Raw genomic sequence first — 18,960 nt, 5'->3', positions numbered from 1 at the left:
TATAAATGTAAGACCCATGTCTATTTTATCCATTATTGCATTGCTAATTTCTAGACTTATCCTTGTTTCAAAATACAGGTGCTAAAAAATATTTGTCGAAGCAATAAATTATTCTTTATATATAAGTATATATGTAAATATAAATATAAATATTTCTAGCTAAATAAATGTATGCCAGAAGTATACATTTGCCAGTTATAAATCATTATAATTTCCTTTCTGCCTTGAAATGGAGAATTGTTTTCTAATTTATTTTAGAAGATTACATAAAATTACAAAGGAAAATAATTTAAGTCCACATCCACCTAAACTCCCAGCATTTCCAAGTTATCTGAGCTATTTCTAGTTCATCAAAATCAAAGGTAACTGATTGCTTTCCTCTTAAGGGGCCCTTCTTTCTGATTAGTAATTCATAAAGTCATCATGCTATACACAGATTTTTGAAATTTATTTCAAAATGTTTATTTTTTAACCCAAAACATATTTTCCACTAGAAATAATGTTAGTGCAGTGGTTAGATCCTGGTTTAGCCCATAATAGCCGTTTAATTTCTAGTAGACTTGGAGAGTTATATTGATTACCAGTGCCAAAAATAGCACCTAACCACCACATAGAGATATTTTACAATAGGAAAATGTGTTGAGGTCGCAGTCAGAGCGTCAGAAATGCTCTATAACTTCTTGGATACTAGAAGTTGGATAACTACTAGTTGGATTGAGAGCTTTCAGCTCCCTTTACCTCCCGAAATGCTGTTCCTTCAGAATGGGAACTCCCCAGCTCCAAGTCTCATGCAAGTGATGTCATCCTCATCAGGAAGGCAGTTCCTATCAAATCCAAATGGAGGAAGTGAGTTTTACCATCCATCATGTAAATAATCATCAATTTGGTTTATGTGCATTATTTGGAAACCTTGCAATTTATATATATTTATCCCTTTTATTATACATTATCGTTTGTGTTCTAACAAAAACCCTTTTAACCTGGGGAGCTTTGAGACATAAAGAGTCTTGGAGGAGGGTAGGTTAGGGGAAATAATGTTTTTTGATGAAGAATCAACAAAACACTGAAACGGACAACTGTTTATCCCCACTTCAAGTAAAGCACTGGATACGTGGCGCTGACTCCAGGTTCCTACTTTAGTGTTGATTTTAGTTCAATAGCAAGTTCATGCAGGTGAGGCCCTAGGAAGTCCTTTGCTTCCACTACTAAACTTGCCAGTAATGCTGAGGAGCTATTTTATAGACTCAGAAACTTAGTAAAGTTTAGACTGAGGAGATGGGTTACTTGACATTGTGTCCACAATTGATGAATCTTAATGCCCTGGATGATTGGGCTTTTACTACACAGGAGCTTGAGTTCCAATTCTTCACCTAAGCATCACTATATGCTTATAAACACAGGTGTTCTTTCCACTGTGGTTTGTGAATCTTAGCTGAATTATTTCCTCGAGGATAGACCGGGGTTAAGATGAATCATTTACAAAGATCAAAGTGATTGATATCTTCTTTGGCAGAAATATTTTGAATGCATTTGAATAAAATTTGTTGGGTGATTACATAATGCTGATTCCTTCAGTTGCATGAGAGAACATATTGGAAAGGAAACATTTATCTTTATTATTTTTTAATAGTTGCTAAGGTAAGTATATTCTTTTATTTACTCCCAGATCGGAAATCTAAGCATTGGTAATGATATTGGGCCTGGTCTTCAGATGAATGAGACATAGTTTTTGCTTTAAATGCTTATGTGGTGGAGATAGACACATAAATAAGCTGATTCACTTTGTTATAAAGCAGAAACTAACACACCATTGTAAAGCAATTATACTCCAATAAAGATGTTAAAAAAAAAGAATTACAACATAATGTGATAAATACAATGTGCTATAGGAGAACCTATACTCAATTTGGGCATGTCAGGAAAGGCTTTCTAGAAAATGGCCTGAGCTGTGTGGCTGACAGCCAATTCCACACAAGTATCTATTTACATGTTTTTCCCCAACCAGATTTTACTCTCTAGTTCACTGACCTCATTTCTAATGACTCACGGTCCTTCCAGATGGAGACAGGGACAGAGGACTAGATTTTTTTAGTGTGTGGAAAACGAGTAGTACATCCCACTCTTGGATACAATATTTTTCGTAAAGGTCAGGCGCCTTGTTTTCTTCAGAAATGAGTCAGGTAATCTCTGCAAAGACTTTAATCTTTGGCCCTGCACTTATTAAATAGGCTCCATAGTGCTCTAGTAATTGAAAGAAAGTTAGAGCCTTAATGAGAATTTGTCTAGAGTGGTGCACGGTAATGAAAGAAAACTTGGCGAGTTGAAAATGATGTGTTTGGTACAGTGGGAAGTAATTTAGGAGTCAATTTATTAAAAAGGCACTGTAGTCCCTCAAGATTATTTATTCAGATAGGGTACAAAATACAATTCCCCACAGATTCTAGTAAATCATATGAGGCAGATTTCATCAGCCTTTCCTTTTCTAAATGAAACGTTTTCATTCCCTGCCATTGATAGCTGCATAAGTAAAAAGTACTTTGAATAACATTTTCGTGTCTCTGATCAAAGTATGAAAGAAAACATTTTACACTGATGCAAGAATAAATGTTAAGGAAACTTAGAGTAGTGATTTTTAAAATGGTATTTCCTAGGAAAGCACACTACCCTGTTACTAACCCAGTAAATGAACTATGCAGTTGTTTTGCCCTGCTAAGCGATTAAAAATGAGAAGTCATCAGGTCTGTACAGCTCTACAAAATTCAGGAAATACTAATGTTTTAAAAATAGAGTTAGTTATATGTATCCCCATGAGGCAGCCATATGAGGAGCTGGAGTTAATTTTTAAATCGCATAATAGTCCTGGCTAGATACCTTCAGTTCAAATATCAAAAACATTAAGTTGAGCCTCTCATTCTGAAACCGCGAATAAGAAACAGAATTACTTCAATGTTCTTCCATTTCAGAGGTGTTTCAAAAATTTTGGGGGTGGGGTGGTGAGGGGTAAAATTTTTTTTAATTAACCTGCCAAATAAATAGAGCATGATAATTTAATTTCCTGTGTAAGCACTACAGCAAATTTGTATTCACAATTTAGCACTAAAAATAGGTTCCTGGAAAACTGAAAATAGAACCCGTGTTTCCTATTAGTTTAAGGAATTGGTAGAAAAATAATGCTCCTCTTCTTGACTATATTTTCTGTCAGTGTCCCCAAATTTTCAACTATGTGGGAAAAAGCCTTAACATAAAACAACAACAAAGATTAGATATAGGAATTAATAGAAAAAATATAACTACTACATTCAACTTTAAATGATTTCTTTTTATTTGCTAACTTGACACAAAAATAAGTAAATAATATTTTCTGTTATTTTTAAATTTTAATTTACAAGTCCAACACCAAAGGAAATTTTAATTTTAGTCTTAGCTATGTCCCTAGGGTGGGATGAGTGAGGCAGTGAGCTGCTCGGGTAGGGGGAGCTGGGGGAAGGGGGCGAAAAGAAATTTTATTTTACTTGGTTTAACTCACCTAGCTAAAAAGCTCATCATTTGCCAGAATTAAAATTTGTAACTCTGATGGGTTTTTTTTTTTCCTGTTTTAGAATTAGAAATGCATTAATTAAAAATAAGTAAAGAGAAAATAATAGCAAACTGCTGTAATTGTGTAACTTCCTAAGATTCATCTTAAGCTTATTATCTAACAGGGTTGGGGAAAGCACAGTGGCTAGGTAATTACATCTGCTATGGGCAAGGGCATGAAAGCAAGTGTACCACCGTACCACTGATTTGTAATCCAGAAACTAGATCAGCAGCTCCCAGACCTGGTGATGCATTACAATCACCCGGTCATGGTCCCAGACATTCAGATTCAGGGTGGTCTAGGTCAGTGGTTCCCAGTGTGTGATTTTAGAAGCAAATTAGTAACTGAATCACTTTGCTGTACAGCAGAAATTAACACAACTTTGTAAATCAACTATACTTCAATAAAATGAATTAAAAAAAAAAAAAAGAAGCAAACTAGCAGCATCTGCAACACCTGGGATGCATGTATACAGATGCATATTCTGGAACCGCCACCTCAGACCCACTCGTCTGAAAGTCTAGAGCAGGGCACAGCAATCTGTGTTTGAATAGTTCTTCAGGTGATTCTGCTGTTCACTGAAGCTTGAGAACCACTATCTAGGGTAGATGTCCTTAACCTTCTTTTGTGTGTGTCATGGGCATTTTTGGCAGTCTGGTGAAACTTGCCAACCTCTTCTTAAGTTCATATTTTTGCATAAAGTAAAATACACATAATTACAAAGAAAATTCATTACACTGAAAAAAGTTATCAAAGTATTAAAAACACAGTGTGGTATTATATATTTCTTTATTAACGCTGTAAATAAGATATACTGGTGATTCCAATGATTATTGTACTATCAAAAATGAGCATAAATGATATTTTTACAGTTATACAGTAACTGCAGTGTGATCTGAAGATATCTGCAATTTGTTTTGGTGGCAAAAGTATAGGTGCTTCGAATAATATTGTGGTTAGTCACCTGGATTTGTATCAGAAGAAAAGACTATATTTCAATTAGAGGTTAGTAAAAATAAAGATGTCATTATTTCTCCTCCAACTATAAGCCCCCTACATGTTACCATGAACTACTAGGGGCTCCATAGAACCCAGGCTGGAATTTTGGCTAGAATGAGGCCCAGAGGTCTTGGTTCTTTAAAGAAGCCCCTGTGATTCCGATAAGTAGTCCTCTCACTTCAAAGGAACCCATGGAACTTTGTGTACTTGTTTCAGTAGAAAACAGAAATTGTACAAAACATCTCCAAAGTTTGGCAGTTTGATTTCATCTGGTGTTAAAAACAAAGTAAAAACAAACAAACAAACATTTTTTTCCTACTGCAACCAGGTTTAAATACCCTATGTGAGGGTCATCTCTGACTTAATCCAGGGGATTCCTCCAGTATATCAAAACAAAATTAGAGAGTTTAAAAAGACCACTATAAGTAGGACATAATTAAAAGGGTTAAAAAAAAAATTCATGGCTAAGTTTTCAACAAACACAGGTTGGTATTATTGCTTGCTTGGAAAAAATTCATTCCTGATTTATCCCTCTAAGTATTTGAAAACATATTATTGGGAATTAAGGTACTCTTTTATGTGAAATGTCACTTATTTTTATTAATACAATTTAAGGAGAAATCTCTTTGTCTTTAACTTTTATTTTGACTTACACTCAAATGGGTATTTTGTAACCCAGAGAGATTTATGTGGCAAGGAAATTACTGAGAATATAATTATACACATAAAGGTTAAGAAAATCTCTTTTGGTCAGTTGTGAATCATCTACCAATAAATTTTCTGCAACATAGTTGTTTAGTCTATAAAAGTTTGTTAACAGAGTTGGGGATTTTATTTGTTTGTTTTGGGTTTTGTTTTTGTTTTTTACTCAAAGACTTTTTTTTTTCCCTTAAAGTTTGTTACATAAAAACAACAAGATATTATGGTTTTCCCCAAACCAAAATATCTTCACCATTCCCTTAAATCCTGTTGTTTGGGGAGGGGGAGGGAGGCATCTATATTTTAAAATAGAAACAGATAAAGACAGGAGAAAACTATCATCCCTTGAATATATTCTCAACAGTTCAATTTTTCAGTTCTGAGATTTTGTTTCTAAATAATAAATGGTGACTTAACATATCGTTGTTAACCTTTTATTTTGCCGAGAATATTTTAAATATTGCATTTATCTTTATCGTCTCCATCATTTCTTAAAATAAGAAATAGTTTGTCGTAGACTTCTGCTGCTTACATTCTGTTTACTATGAATACAAACTGGAATAAATTGTGTTCAGTCTGAAAAAGGTGAGCTTGATTTGGAAGGATTTGAAATGCAGGTACTGTCTCCAATTAAATTCGAACTTTTAACATCCAGCACTGACACCTGGAAATATTTGTATGAACTGATGGCCTCCATACACCACTCTTAGGTTGCTGATACCAATATTTACAACAAAAAATTTAATTATGGGAGTATTTTAGAAGTTTTTTCCAAAAGAATGTTTTTTCCAGTTGTTCTGAATAACCCAAAACAATATACATGCACCATTAACTGCAGTCTTTTCTCATGTAAAGTTTGAGGCTGCATATATAGAGCACGATCTTAGAATACAACCTTTATGTGTGTCATTTTTTCCCCGTGTATACATAATCTCTATTTTTCTCAGCCAGATAGTGAAAACATCACTATGGAACAGCACTTCAGAATCCCAGGGTAGCACATTTAGTGCTTACTAAATAGTCTATTCTTAAAGCTTTGCCTCTAGTCTTTCTTCTAGAATAGGCGTGTGTTAAAATTTTAACTGCCAATCCCATCAGTGCAATGCCAGTGGTAGGTGTGTAATAAATAGATACTAGATTAAAAACTGATTTATAAATAACTTTTCAATATTTTTTCAATTTAATTTTGTATTGAGTTTCCAGAGAAATTAATGCATCCCCTCAGGGTCTGTCTTTAAAAAGACAGCTAAGCAATAGACTAAAAACAGCTAGAGATAATAGAAGTCTTAAATCCACAACTTAGATGTATATTTTTAATGAATTACTCCTCTAGATGTCCCCCCACGTAGTCATGAGTGCTGTCAAATGACAAAACTAAAACAATTTAATAACGAGTTTGGCATCCTTTATTCAAGAGTAAACAGCCCATGGATTGGGGGGTACAGTGCCTCACAAGCAGGCGAGCACTATTCCTGAGGGATTTGGGGCAAGAGCGAGTTTTATGGAACATTAGAAGAGACAATGAAGGTCAGGGATTTCCTTACAGGCATATAGGCTACCAGGTCCTATTTTCTAGGGTAAGGTGAGCTAGCTAAACCTGAGTTGGAAGATTGTGACTGGTGTTACACTTTCTTTCTACATTTCAGGAAGTGAAGCACTTCCTGTAAGTGTAGGCTAACTTAGGTTTAGATTTGTGACGTGGGCCAGGCCCCTGGTTGACCACCATTTTGTGGGTCCTGATATATGAATTAACTTTATCAGTGGCTTAAACAGATTGCTTATAGTAAGATTACTATAGGTAACTAGAAGTCACTTGGGAAGCCAACGAGCAGACCCCTGAACAAGTAAAGAATTAGATATTTTATTTGACTATGACAGTGGTTTGCAACTAGGAAGCATCAGAATCACCTGGAAGGTTTGTTAAAAGACTCATCACTGGATCTCACCCCCAGAGTTTCAAAATTGTGGGTGGATCTGGGATAGAGCTGGGCGATTTGCAGCTAGTCCCTGGTGAGGCTAATGCTGCTTATCTGGATTACACACCTGGAAAATCTTTCATCATGGAGAGTCGGGAACATAGAAAACTACCTAGAAGAATATCCAACACACATAGGCATTCAGCAGAATAAGGATACTGAGAACATGAACCAAAAGCAGTAAAAGAAGACAGACATCTAAAAGGGAGATCGGAGAGTAATTAGGATCCACCAACTTGTCCCTCCCAGTGAAGAGCTACACTAACCAACCAATTACAATGATGTTTCTGGAGCCTTCGTGCAAAGTCAACACAATTAGAGTCTCTTCAAATTGGATAGACAGTCCTTGATATTCTCAAAAGTCAAGATTAGTGTTGATGAATTGTACCAGAAGATGTACCGATGGTAAAATTCAGTCCTCTAAAATCTCTTTGGATCCACATCCTGTCTTCCCTAAATGAGTCCTTAACTAAAAGATTCCTGCAGTGGTAAAGTCCTTCCTGATCTAGAGCATTCCTGACGTTCTACACCCTCTGCTGCCGTTTGAGATCTTTTTTTTTTTAACTGAAGTATAGTTAGCTTACAATATTATATTAATTTCAGGTGTACAACATATTGGATATTTTTATAGATTACACACTATCAGGGAGGAAGAAATTTTCCTCTACCCTTCTATAGCTTCATCTGGCTGGTCTAAGAATTAAATTGACATGAGACAGATTAATAGGAAGTTTCTACCTCTTAATCTACCTCTTTTTCCCTCCTTCCACCCATTTCCCCTCTGGCAACCCCTGTTTGTTCTTTGTATCTGTGAACAAACCCCTGTTTGTTGTTTGTATCTGTGAGTCTGTTTCTACTTTGTTATATTTGCTCACGTGTTTTGTTTTTTAGAAAACATCCAGTATTTGTCTTTCTCTGTCTGACTTATTTTGCTTAGCATAATACCCTCCAGGTCCATCCATTTTGTCATAAATGACAAGATTTCATTCTTTTTTATGGCTGAGTAATATTCCAGTGTGTGTGTGTGTGTGTGTGTGTGTGTGTGTGTGTGTACCACACCTTATTTATCCATTCATCTGTCGATGGGCACACAGGTTGCTTCCATATCTTGGCTATTGTAAATAATGCTGCTATGAACTTTGGGGTGCATGTATCTTTTCAAATTAGTGTTTTCCTTTTCTTTGGATGTCTTTATGCTTGTTTTGTTTTCTGAGCTATAAAAAATATATTTCATATAAGTCCTTAAATAAGATGATTCTTCTTCCCACATGGAAGTAATATCTTAATCTTTAGCAATAATAGTAGCAACACTCATTTTTCCTTTGGTAAATCCATTTCAGATTTTATCAAAGGAATGGTGATTGATTTCTGTGCTTGAGTTACGTTTATCTGTTTATAAAATGAAAGTGCAAGATGATAAATTCTGGGACATTAAATACAAGCTCCATTGTTCCAGTTCTCTGTTCAGTGAATGAAAGGTATCAGACACTTTCAGTTTCTTTAAGGTGTTGTCTTACCTGAAAGAGAAAGGAAACACCCTCTACTTCGTTCTTTTCCTCTTACTGATCATAACAGCCATGAGTGTTCCTTGGAAACTTCCTCTATGCACACAGACAGAAAAGGGTCAGCATTAACTATAGCCTGGGAAAAACACTGGACCTTCTTTTGAAGAGGGAGTGGGTGGGTCCTTCAAGATACTCCAAAAGATAGGAACCACATCATCTCCCTGCCAGCCCAGAGAAGATAGCAAGAATCAGGATGTTTCCAGCCTAAAGGCACATTTTTATATGAAGATTAAAATCTGGAATAAATAAAAGGCGAGAAAAGGATTAGAAAGTGAGAAGCTAAAAGTTTCCAGCTAAGCCTAGGGAAGAGTGGATAATTAAAAGAAATCTTCAGTGAAGGCTCACAGTTGAGAGCATGGCTATAACAGGTTTTCAGGGATAAGAAAGACCAGTAACTTAATGTCTTTTGTCACCTGGAGGTGTCTTTTTATCCCATTCTGGCTCACCATTTGACACTTGGAGGTACAAGGCGCATACTCCCTCTTTTAGAGCAGAAACATAGCTTCCGATTTTAAATTAGGGCAGTTAGGCTTTGAATTGAATGAAATATCAAGAACAAAGCAACAAAGGTAAACACTGAAGATCTTTTTCTACGTTGTTCTTAGGCAACACGCATTTTTTTAAAAGATGAATTACACTCAACAGGAAAAAATAATTAATAAATTATGTTGTGGCAATTCTTTGAAGTTGTCATTATAATTGACCATTATAGAAATCGTTGGACAACATAGAAAAGTCGAATGAAACAAATCAGGCACTCAAATGACATATGCACTGATTTTAACTCTGTTAAATAACATATATGAGCAGGCAAACAAGAACTAGAGGTATTACGCAAAAATTAAAATTACATTTTATGTCATTATGAGTAACTCTTCTACTGAGTTGTACCATCTTTTAGACATCAAAACATTTGAAGCTTAATATTAAAATGTTAATCTCTTTGCCTGGAATTTCATAATTTATTTCAATGTCCACAGCATTAAATAACTAGAAGTTTCGTTTCTGACTTTTTTGTTTGTGTTTTTGTTTTGTCCGCGTGCTTTTCCTTAGGAGTGGAAACTCATCCATGCCAATCTTTTCTACTGGACATGGACCGTTTGTACAGCTAAACACAACACCTAATGGCAGCTTAATACTAACACCAAGGTGGGTCCCAAAATGTGTTCTTTGACTAGTTTTACATAGACAGGAAGGAAGGTGGATTTTGAAGTCAGATGTTAATACCACCATATATGCCACATAATCTTATTTAATTTTTTTGTTATTCAGGTAATCTCAAACAGTATCTAATCGATCCTATCAGATAACATTGCCTAATCCTCATATACATATGGTAAGAGGGTCAAATGTAGTATTATAGTGTAATTAGAGAGCACACTGATAGAGATTCAATAAGTTTTACTTCCACATTCTTTTTATCCATACTCCTGGATTTATAAACAAGTAAACCCCATAGAAAGAAATTGTGAGAGTTGGAATAAATACGTCCAATGTTGATCAGACTAAAAAGAGTGACACAATTAGTTATCATCAAAAGAGAAGAAAGGGGCACAAAAGTCATGGTATTCTTTTCCCTAGCAAATAGAACATGGTTATTAAGTGAAAGAGTACAGACTTCAAGTTGTGCCTGCATTTTCTCCTTTGCTCTTTACAATTAGGTTCACTTTTACAGCTTTTACTGATGTTTTAAAAAGCAGCATCCTTCCTGTATTCAAAGATCTGTTTTAGCTTAGATTATGTCATTTCTGCTGTTTGGGAATTAATGATAACTTCGGTTGAAATTGGCTTCTGAATTTTACAGTTCCATTAAAGGCCAGCTTGGATGGGAAGAAAGTAACTTCAAGAAGAAGCTGTAACAACAGACAAGGATTTAGGATATCATTGCTGTTGCATTAGCTTGAAGTTCTTTGTTTAATACACTTAAGGGTGAAAAGTGAAATTATATAATTACTCAGCTATTCATGAAAAGTTGCCATTTCTGTGAGCTCAACCAGTAAAACAGATTGTTAAAGGAGTATTTTTAGTACCAAAGTACTTTGCAGTTGAATATTTTATATGAATATTTGCAGGGCCTTGACTGATTTTATTAGTCTCATCAAGGGTGAAGCAAAGCATCTGCAAGTGAGAAAGTGGCCTACTAGATTTTCTTTCTATAAAGCATGTCTAAATTTGCATTACCATTATAGATCTTGAACAGTGTGTATGCTGAGAATGTCTCTTATTTATATTTTATAGACATTTAAGAATCAGTTAGAAAAAAAGGAAAAAGTAAAGAATATTTTATATTAATTATATGCATATTTAAAATAAGAACTAGTTTATTCCATGCTTATCAACAAAATGCCAGTATCATTATACATTGATGTCTTTATTGTATGTATGTTCATGTTATTTGAAAGAGACACCATTTACACACAAAGATACTTGAAACTTTCATCACATCAATAATCCAGAACGTTTTTAATCTCTTCCTTAATTAGCCACCTTATACTGGGTTGACAGGAAATCAGACATATATGCACTTAGTTAGTATTTATGTATGTATGTATGTACTTATTTATTTATTGCAGAAATACATTTATTGCCCCATGAAATCTGGTGTTTTTGAAAACACCCTTTCACTAGTGGTCATAATAAAAAAAATTAGGAAAAGAAGAGGATATCAAAGAAGATGATTCTTCCAACTATGAAGATCCTATTATGAGGCATACGCATGACTAGACTACTATTTCCCACCACTGAGAAAAGGCCACTCAACATGGTACCAGCAATCTGACCTGATATAACTAACTGGAAATGTACAATTCATGCTGCTGCCAGTATTGGGTTTCCCTTTCCTCCAATTCTTTGTCTAGTAGTCCTAGATAACAAAAAAAAATTGACTTAATATATATTGATTGACAATGTGTTCTAAGCTTGGTGCTAGGTACAGGATATAGAGTGCTTATCAACAGTTTATTGAATGCCTGTCCTGTGACAGATGCTGTGGTAGAAACATTGCAATGTTACAGAGGTTATTTCTAGTCCATGAAAAAGCTCTTTGACTTAAGCAGCATGGCTCCACTGTAAGGATGAGGAGAAAAGCCTGGTGTTGATAAGTGACTTGGACTCGTTCACAAAGCTGGAGGCAACAGGAGATTCTAACCCAGGTTTATCTGGCTTCAAAGCCCTCCACTTTCCATTCTACTGTGCTACCTCTGAACTCTCCAAGGCAGCATATCACTTTAAATAACAGTTCTGGAAAGGAAAAAGAAAGAAAAAAGGCCACTTGTTGGGCATATATAGGGAGAGAAATCAGTTCATTTTGTCAACACAGTAGATACAAACTCATCCATTTGTATCCCAATATTGTCCCACTGGGCTGAGAGCAAGACACAGGATCATGGCATTGACTTTTTTCCCATACAGAGGGCTGACCTAATTCTGACTCCAGGACCAAAGGCCAGGACACTTATTCTATTTTTCTCTAATCTCTATAATGTACCTGGACAAATGTACTCACTGCTCACTCTGACCAGAAGTGAAGCAACTTACTGCTATATACTGAGACCCTACACGTGTGTTTGTGTATGAAAATTTTGATTAACCAAAACACTTGAAGAATGGGGTGTTAAGCCCAGTTTAATTCTCTGGTAACCATTAAGTTAACCAAAAACTTTTCTGTGCTTGCTGAAAAGAAATTCATCCATTTTTTACAGACCACAGAGTCTTAAACATTAACACCTATAAATGATGAACCATTTTGAATATGAGTTTTCATTGATGGATATTGTAGATGTAGAAAGTTTGAATGAAACTTGACAGTATGCTGGGGCACATCCTAAAAACGACTTCTCTCCTAACCATGGGTGGATAACAGAAGAAGCGTTAACTGAGGCTTCTTCTTTGGGGAATTACGAATGCATATTGATATATCTATATCTAGATAGATATACCTACATGCACATTGCTTATTAATAAAATGTATATTTACTTATATTTCAGTTAGCTATGTCTGCTCTCGGGGATTTGTCAGACAACATGAATGCATGTAATTTCAAGTAACCCTTATCATGTATGTTCCAGACACACTGAATTGTTTTATTGTACTTAATGATCTCATATGCGTCTTGGGTCATGTTTTGTGTTTTTTGACTTGTTCTTCCCTAAAATTTCAAGCACCTAAAAAACATGCACAATAGGTGTTGTTAAATATGTAAATAGAAACCATTAAAATTATATGTGTGTATGTGTGTGTTTTAATGCAAACGATAGCTACAGTAGCTGCCATCAGGAAAAAGTGTGGGCAAGTACTTTAATTCCTTGTGTTATACTGATCTCTAGTGGTTAGTAAGTATAACACATTTAAAATTTTTTCTTTGTTTTAATTTTTCTTTAGAATTCTTGGCTTTGAAAAAAGTTGGTATCCAAATATTTAAACGGGTAGTGAGTTTTTAATTATTTATGCCTGCACTTTATTTTATATTTACATGTCTGCCTCCCTTGAAAGCAGGACTCATGATTCATTCATCATTGAATTCCCTGAATAAAGTACACAGCCTCACACACAGTTTTGGGCCCTGAATAGTTGTCTCATTAGCAATACTGAGGCATATTCTATATTATAGAACGGTGAGATCCAAGGTTGGTTCACAGAAACTAACAGTAGCTACCGTTCATCAAGTATTCATTGTGTATAACGCACAATAATAATTCCATTGCAAATATTTCTTTACTTCTCACAAAACTCCAATCAAGTACTATTGCCCCTGTTTTATGGATGTTAAAACTGAGTCTTGGGGATATTGAGCAACTTATCCAAAATCACATGGAGAGTAAATGGTAGAGTTAAAGATACGAACTCAACTTTATTTGACTTTGAGGATTTTCTGCTGTGCATTTTATGTATGACACATTTAAAAGTCCATTTTACTAAAGAGAAAAAATAGGACAAGTTACACTATGTTTTGCTTTAAAATGTTGTGTGCACCATTTTTGAAATACAGTTGTTCTTCTATTACAGTAAACGGTGCTTAGAGGATTCACTGATTCTGTTACAATGTAACCATAAATGTAAGTAAATATTTCCTCCTGTTCTCCTCCAAGCCTTCAGTTTAAAATTCTGTTTGTTTCTTTTTTTTAATTTATCAATACACCCAAAAGGATGTGCACAAAATTTCATTAATAGTAGATAACACAGACAGAGGTGGCAGAATTTTAAAACGGCATTTAAGAAGTAAGATATTATACTTCACAAATTTCCATGTCCTTTGAAATCTTGGAAAAGTTGATTTTTTTATGAGTCAATTTTAAATTTCCCTGTGATAAGTGAAAATTTTTAAAATGTGCACTTAATACTTATGGGAGTACTGTAACGAAGCCTTGAAATTACACCATCCTGAGCTTCTCTGTGTAATAATACCTCCATCATTAGAGCTCCTGAGATTTACTCCAATGGCAACAATGAAAAGAGTCAACATGCCTGGATACAGTTCTCTCCAATATCACCCTGTAGGTCACTTTGAAACCCGAGTCTTCTCAGCCTGTTGTTGTGATCTACAGGGAGTGTCCATTGCAACACATCAATGAGGAATCTCCTTACATTATGAAGACTGTCTTTTGGTTTTACTGAAGATGGTGGCAGAAGCAATGGCATCAGTTTTTCCTATTCAGTCATCACAATCATTCTGTTTAGAGTCACTGTGTCACCTAAAGTTATTTTGCAGTGATCCACTCAATTTTCATGACCAGAGGAAATCCACCAAAATTAACTAGAAGCTCTTTCTTCAATTATCTTAACAGCATGTGGAAAAAAACTGGTGGCTCAAGAAGTTAGCCCAAGGATCGTTGGAGGAAACGATTCCCGAGAAGGAGCCTGGCCTTGGATCGTTGCTGTGTATTATAACGACCAGCTGCTCTGTGGGGCTTCTCTGGTCAGCAGGGACTGGCTTGTGTCGGCCGCCCACTGCGTGTATGGGTGAGTGCGACATCACAGCTGGCCCTTCCCCAACGAGGTGACCCCAGCAGACACTGTGCATCCCATTTCAGGCAGCCTCCCCAAACCCTCCCAGCAGGGAAATGTTCCTGCTGTTTATAACATTATAAACTTTCCAGTCATTTTCCCATTAAAATCATGTATAAAAATAGAGAAAGTATAATTAAAGTTTATTCTTCATTAGACCCTTGGATCAAGTATTATGTTTCATACACACATAAAAATTGAAATTTCCACCTATTTACAAGGTAAGCATTTTTTAAGGTATAAAATTAGTTTTCACTATGTAAATTGTGCTGGTTATCAGCAGTACAATATTTATTGTCAGCAAAGTGTCAATGTCCAAAAAAGCATGTATAGATAGCCTTCAAGTTACAAATTAAAAAGTGTGCCCTTTGAAATTCATGTGTAAGCACTTTGCTCTGAATTAGCGTAAAAATGTTTCCTTAGTTCTCAAATCTGTTTTGATGTTAACTGTAACTGAAACTTAGAACTAAATCAACCCTGTCGAATTCTTTTTTTGATATGACAAAATACATGCTGAATTTTAGAATCTATCTTCTCCCTCTAGAGAAGTCATTCTTAAAGCAGTGCCACAGGAGAAACGAGAGTGGGTGGAAGGGCCTGGAAATAAACATCAATATTCCTGGGCCCAAGAACATGTTAATTTCTTCTTCTGCCTGAAAGATGGCACCTCTTTAGGTAATTGTACTCCAACACTTCTGAATTAAGTTGGAAAAAAACGTAGCTTCCTCGTAGTAAAGATTCATAAGCCCTGACAAGGGTGATTTCCTGCCCCAAGAGGCCTCCAGGGAATGACCTTACCTGTGAGGATTAGAATGAGCCTCTAGCATCCAGAATCTCTGAGAGAAGTGTGTGTGCTCAGAATGGAAGATGCAGCCTTAGTTAATCAGGATAAAAGACTCATTATGTACAAACACAGGCATTGAAAGTTCTTGGATGGATGGAGACAAACGATCAGCTACAGGAGGCTGTCAAAATTATTCAGGAGATACGGAGGGCCAGGGAGAAGGAGTATTAAAGGATTGAGCCTACGCAGAAATACCCATCATACCAGAGTGAGAGTAAACTCAAACTCATAAGGCTGGGAACCTGGAAATGAAGACCCTCAGCTACATCCCAGCTTGGCCAATTACCTGCGCTCCAGAAGGACTGTCCAAGGCACTGCCCATCTACATCTAAAGCTGTCTGAGCCTGTGCATTACACCCCATATCTGGGTGACTAAACTATAGCCTCTTCCATATCTAAACTACACCTTCTTAACTTTGCTGCCTCTTGATAATTATATTTTAATTTGTTTTCAGCCATATCGTAACAAATGTCTATAGCAGCCAAATTTCCCACCCCCTGTTAAACATGACTTCAACCTTTACCTATATATACTCTATGCCTTAGGCATGTCACAGATGGGTAATATATCCTAACTGTGTTACAAGTAAAAGGTATCTTTAGCTAGAAATTCAGTGTTTCCTGCTGCATCATAGGTAGGTCTTAGTAAGACAGCCACCTCCTGTATTAACCTCAGATTTTGTAAATTCGTCCATTTGACGTTCTTGCAGAACATATGCTTTCTAAATGTCAACCACGCTTGCAGTGATATTAGTGACATCTTTCAATTAGCTACCTTACAGATGTACTTACTATAGGTCAATTATACCAATAACATCTTTTCAAACCGTGAATATATGAGGGAAATAGAAAAGCAGTTTCATCTAATATAAACACGTGTTCAGTCATATAGGACATAAAATGTCTTTTCACACAGTTTCAATTTGAACAAAAGCAAACAAACATAAGCTGTAATAGAATTGTGATGAAAAGCTTTTGTTCACCAACCTTGCATTTTACTCTCCTTAGCCACTCAGTGGTATTATTTCTTATTTCTCCGGTTACCAGGAGTTTTCTTGCTTTTTTCTTTATGTCTCTAACCAAGAAAGTTTCTGATACTATTTCAAATAGTTTTATCCAAAAAATATTCTTACCAGTATGCTAATACTGAGTCTTATTTGTCTTTTTAAAACTCTACTTATACAGTAAAAAGCTTAATTTCCTAATAAAAAGAAGAACCCAGATCAAGAAACGTATTGAAACCATACTACACAAATGACCTGACCCCAATGTAAATCTGCTCCCGGAGTTTTCACCTGTGGGTAGTTAAATGGTCTAATCGGACAGTTCTCTGTCTGCATTCGTATTGTCCACACTCCCTTTCCCACCCCTCAGCCTCAGTATTCCTGGATGTCACTAAACTTCCCTGTGCCTGTTCTGTTTCTCTACTGCTGACTTGTCTTCTTTTCCAACCTTAAAAGAGATATTTGTGAAGTTTTAAGAGATATTTGCTGTGATTTAAAGACAAGGTTGACTTCAAACCAGAGAATATTTTGATCCAACTTATGCTACTGACTTTGTGTGACTTAGTATCTGTGGGTTTCAAGATCCTCATCTGTAGGGTGTCCACAGGATATCTACCTCCTAGGGTGATTGTCAGGACAAAATTAAGATGCTGCAATGCTTTTGCGTACTGTGAATTATAGAAATGTGCAATAAAATTTTTATTGTTTCCTGCTCAGGAAAGGTCTGTGAAAGAAGACTCTAAGTCTTACCCACGAGACATTCAGCACATTTATTTTCTAAACTTTTTATATTGATGTAATTTCAAACATGCGCAGAAGTTGCAAATAACAGTACAGAGAACTCCTGTGTACCTTCACCGAGATTCACCAGTTGTTTACATTTTATGCTATGAAAACTTTCTTATCATTCTTTAATTCCCTCCAATTTGGAGAAATATTTATTTTCTGAATCATTTGATAGTAGGTTAGACATTGTGCCTCTTTACCCTGTTTTTTTTTTTTTACTAAGAACAAGGATATTTTCCTACATAATCACAGAAAATCATGGAAATTTAACATTAAGGCAATACGATTGTCTAGTCTAATTATCTAATACAGTATGTATGCACTTTTGTCAATTGTCCCAAATATGCCCTTTATAACATTTGTAGTTTGTTTGTATGTTTTCCACCCAAGAACCAATTTAGGATAATGCACTGCATTTAGTTGCTATGCCTCTTTCATCTTTAATCTAGAATAGCCTTTCCATCAGCCTTACTATCTTTGCCTTTCTCAGCCTTTCTTTCTTGTCTTTGTTATTTTTCTTAATACAAGCAAGTTATTTTATAGAAAGTCCTTATATTTGGGGAAACCCTTCAAGCTTTCTCCCTTGTTGGTCTTGATATATCCCCATTCTTTGAGAACTTTTTTACTTTCTGGCAAAATAAGATGTTCCAGTTTCATCTTGTGCTTTCCCTGCCTTTGCCCTCAAATCAAGCTTTCTATAAGAAACCCCAAATCCATTTAGCTATTTTAGTTCCTTCTACATTTTAAAAAACAAGATCTTCCATGCCCCTTGCAGCTGCTGGTGTGTCCTGCTTCTAGACCCTCTCAATGGACATAGCTCTGTACATACAAATATGAACTCATAAGGATAGCTCTAATTCAAATAATATACCATAGGGTACATCCTAATCTTTTTCCTTCCATATTTGTAGCTCTTATCTTATTTGTGCTGTCCACAAAATATCTATGGATTTGCTCAAGCTTAGAATGGAAAAATAGTTTGAAAATTGTGAACCCATACCACTGTGTAAAGCAAACTTACCAACTGGAGTTTAATATTTGTTTTCATTTTTTCCCACTGATATATAGCAAAATGCATAATCTTAAGTATCTAATTTGATGAGTTTTGAAAATGCATCAGCCTGTATAACCCACACTCCTATCAAGACATAAAACAATTCTATCACCTGGAAATTCCTCTCATACCCCTTCCCAGTCATCACCATCCCTGAAGTGGACCCCAGAAGGGACCACTATTCAGTCTCCATGGTGGGTGGGCTGGTCATTTATAGATTTACAGTCTGGATCACATCTATTGAATAGACATATATCAGTGATGAAATTACCCATAGAGAAGCTTCTTGCCAATCTTCCATTCTTTAACTTGCTCTTCAGAGAAGACCAAATGTACCATATGGATTACCTAATTTCTTATTAAAATGATTTCCTGAAATAGGTGTTAACATTTCTGAAGTAGATGATTTCATAATGAGGTGTTTTGGGGTATGGCAAGAAATACAGACTACT

At 35.6% G+C, this 18,960-nt stretch overlaps 1 protein-coding gene across 2 annotated transcripts in view; it reads left to right on the top strand.

The window, feature by feature from the left end:
• The window catches only part of TMPRSS15 (transmembrane serine protease 15), a 143,403-nt gene that overhangs the window by 101,139 nt on the left and 23,304 nt on the right, over positions 1-18,960 (top strand). For both annotated transcript variants that reach the window (XM_068545723.1, XM_068545722.1), the window contains 3 exons: positions 9,870-9,965; positions 13,822-13,871; positions 14,601-14,775. In XM_068545723.1, the coding sequence (XP_068401824.1) occupies positions 9,870-9,965; positions 13,822-13,871; positions 14,601-14,775 (321 nt within the window). The remainder of the gene's footprint in view (positions 1-9,869; positions 9,966-13,821; positions 13,872-14,600; positions 14,776-18,960) is intronic.

This window comes from Eschrichtius robustus, chromosome 6 (genome assembly GCF_028021215.1).
Source record: "Eschrichtius robustus isolate mEscRob2 chromosome 6, mEscRob2.pri, whole genome shotgun sequence".
In the NCBI taxonomy this organism is placed as follows: Eukaryota; Metazoa; Chordata; class Mammalia; order Artiodactyla; family Eschrichtiidae; genus Eschrichtius; species Eschrichtius robustus.
This window is presented reverse-complemented; position numbering and strand designations above follow the sequence as displayed.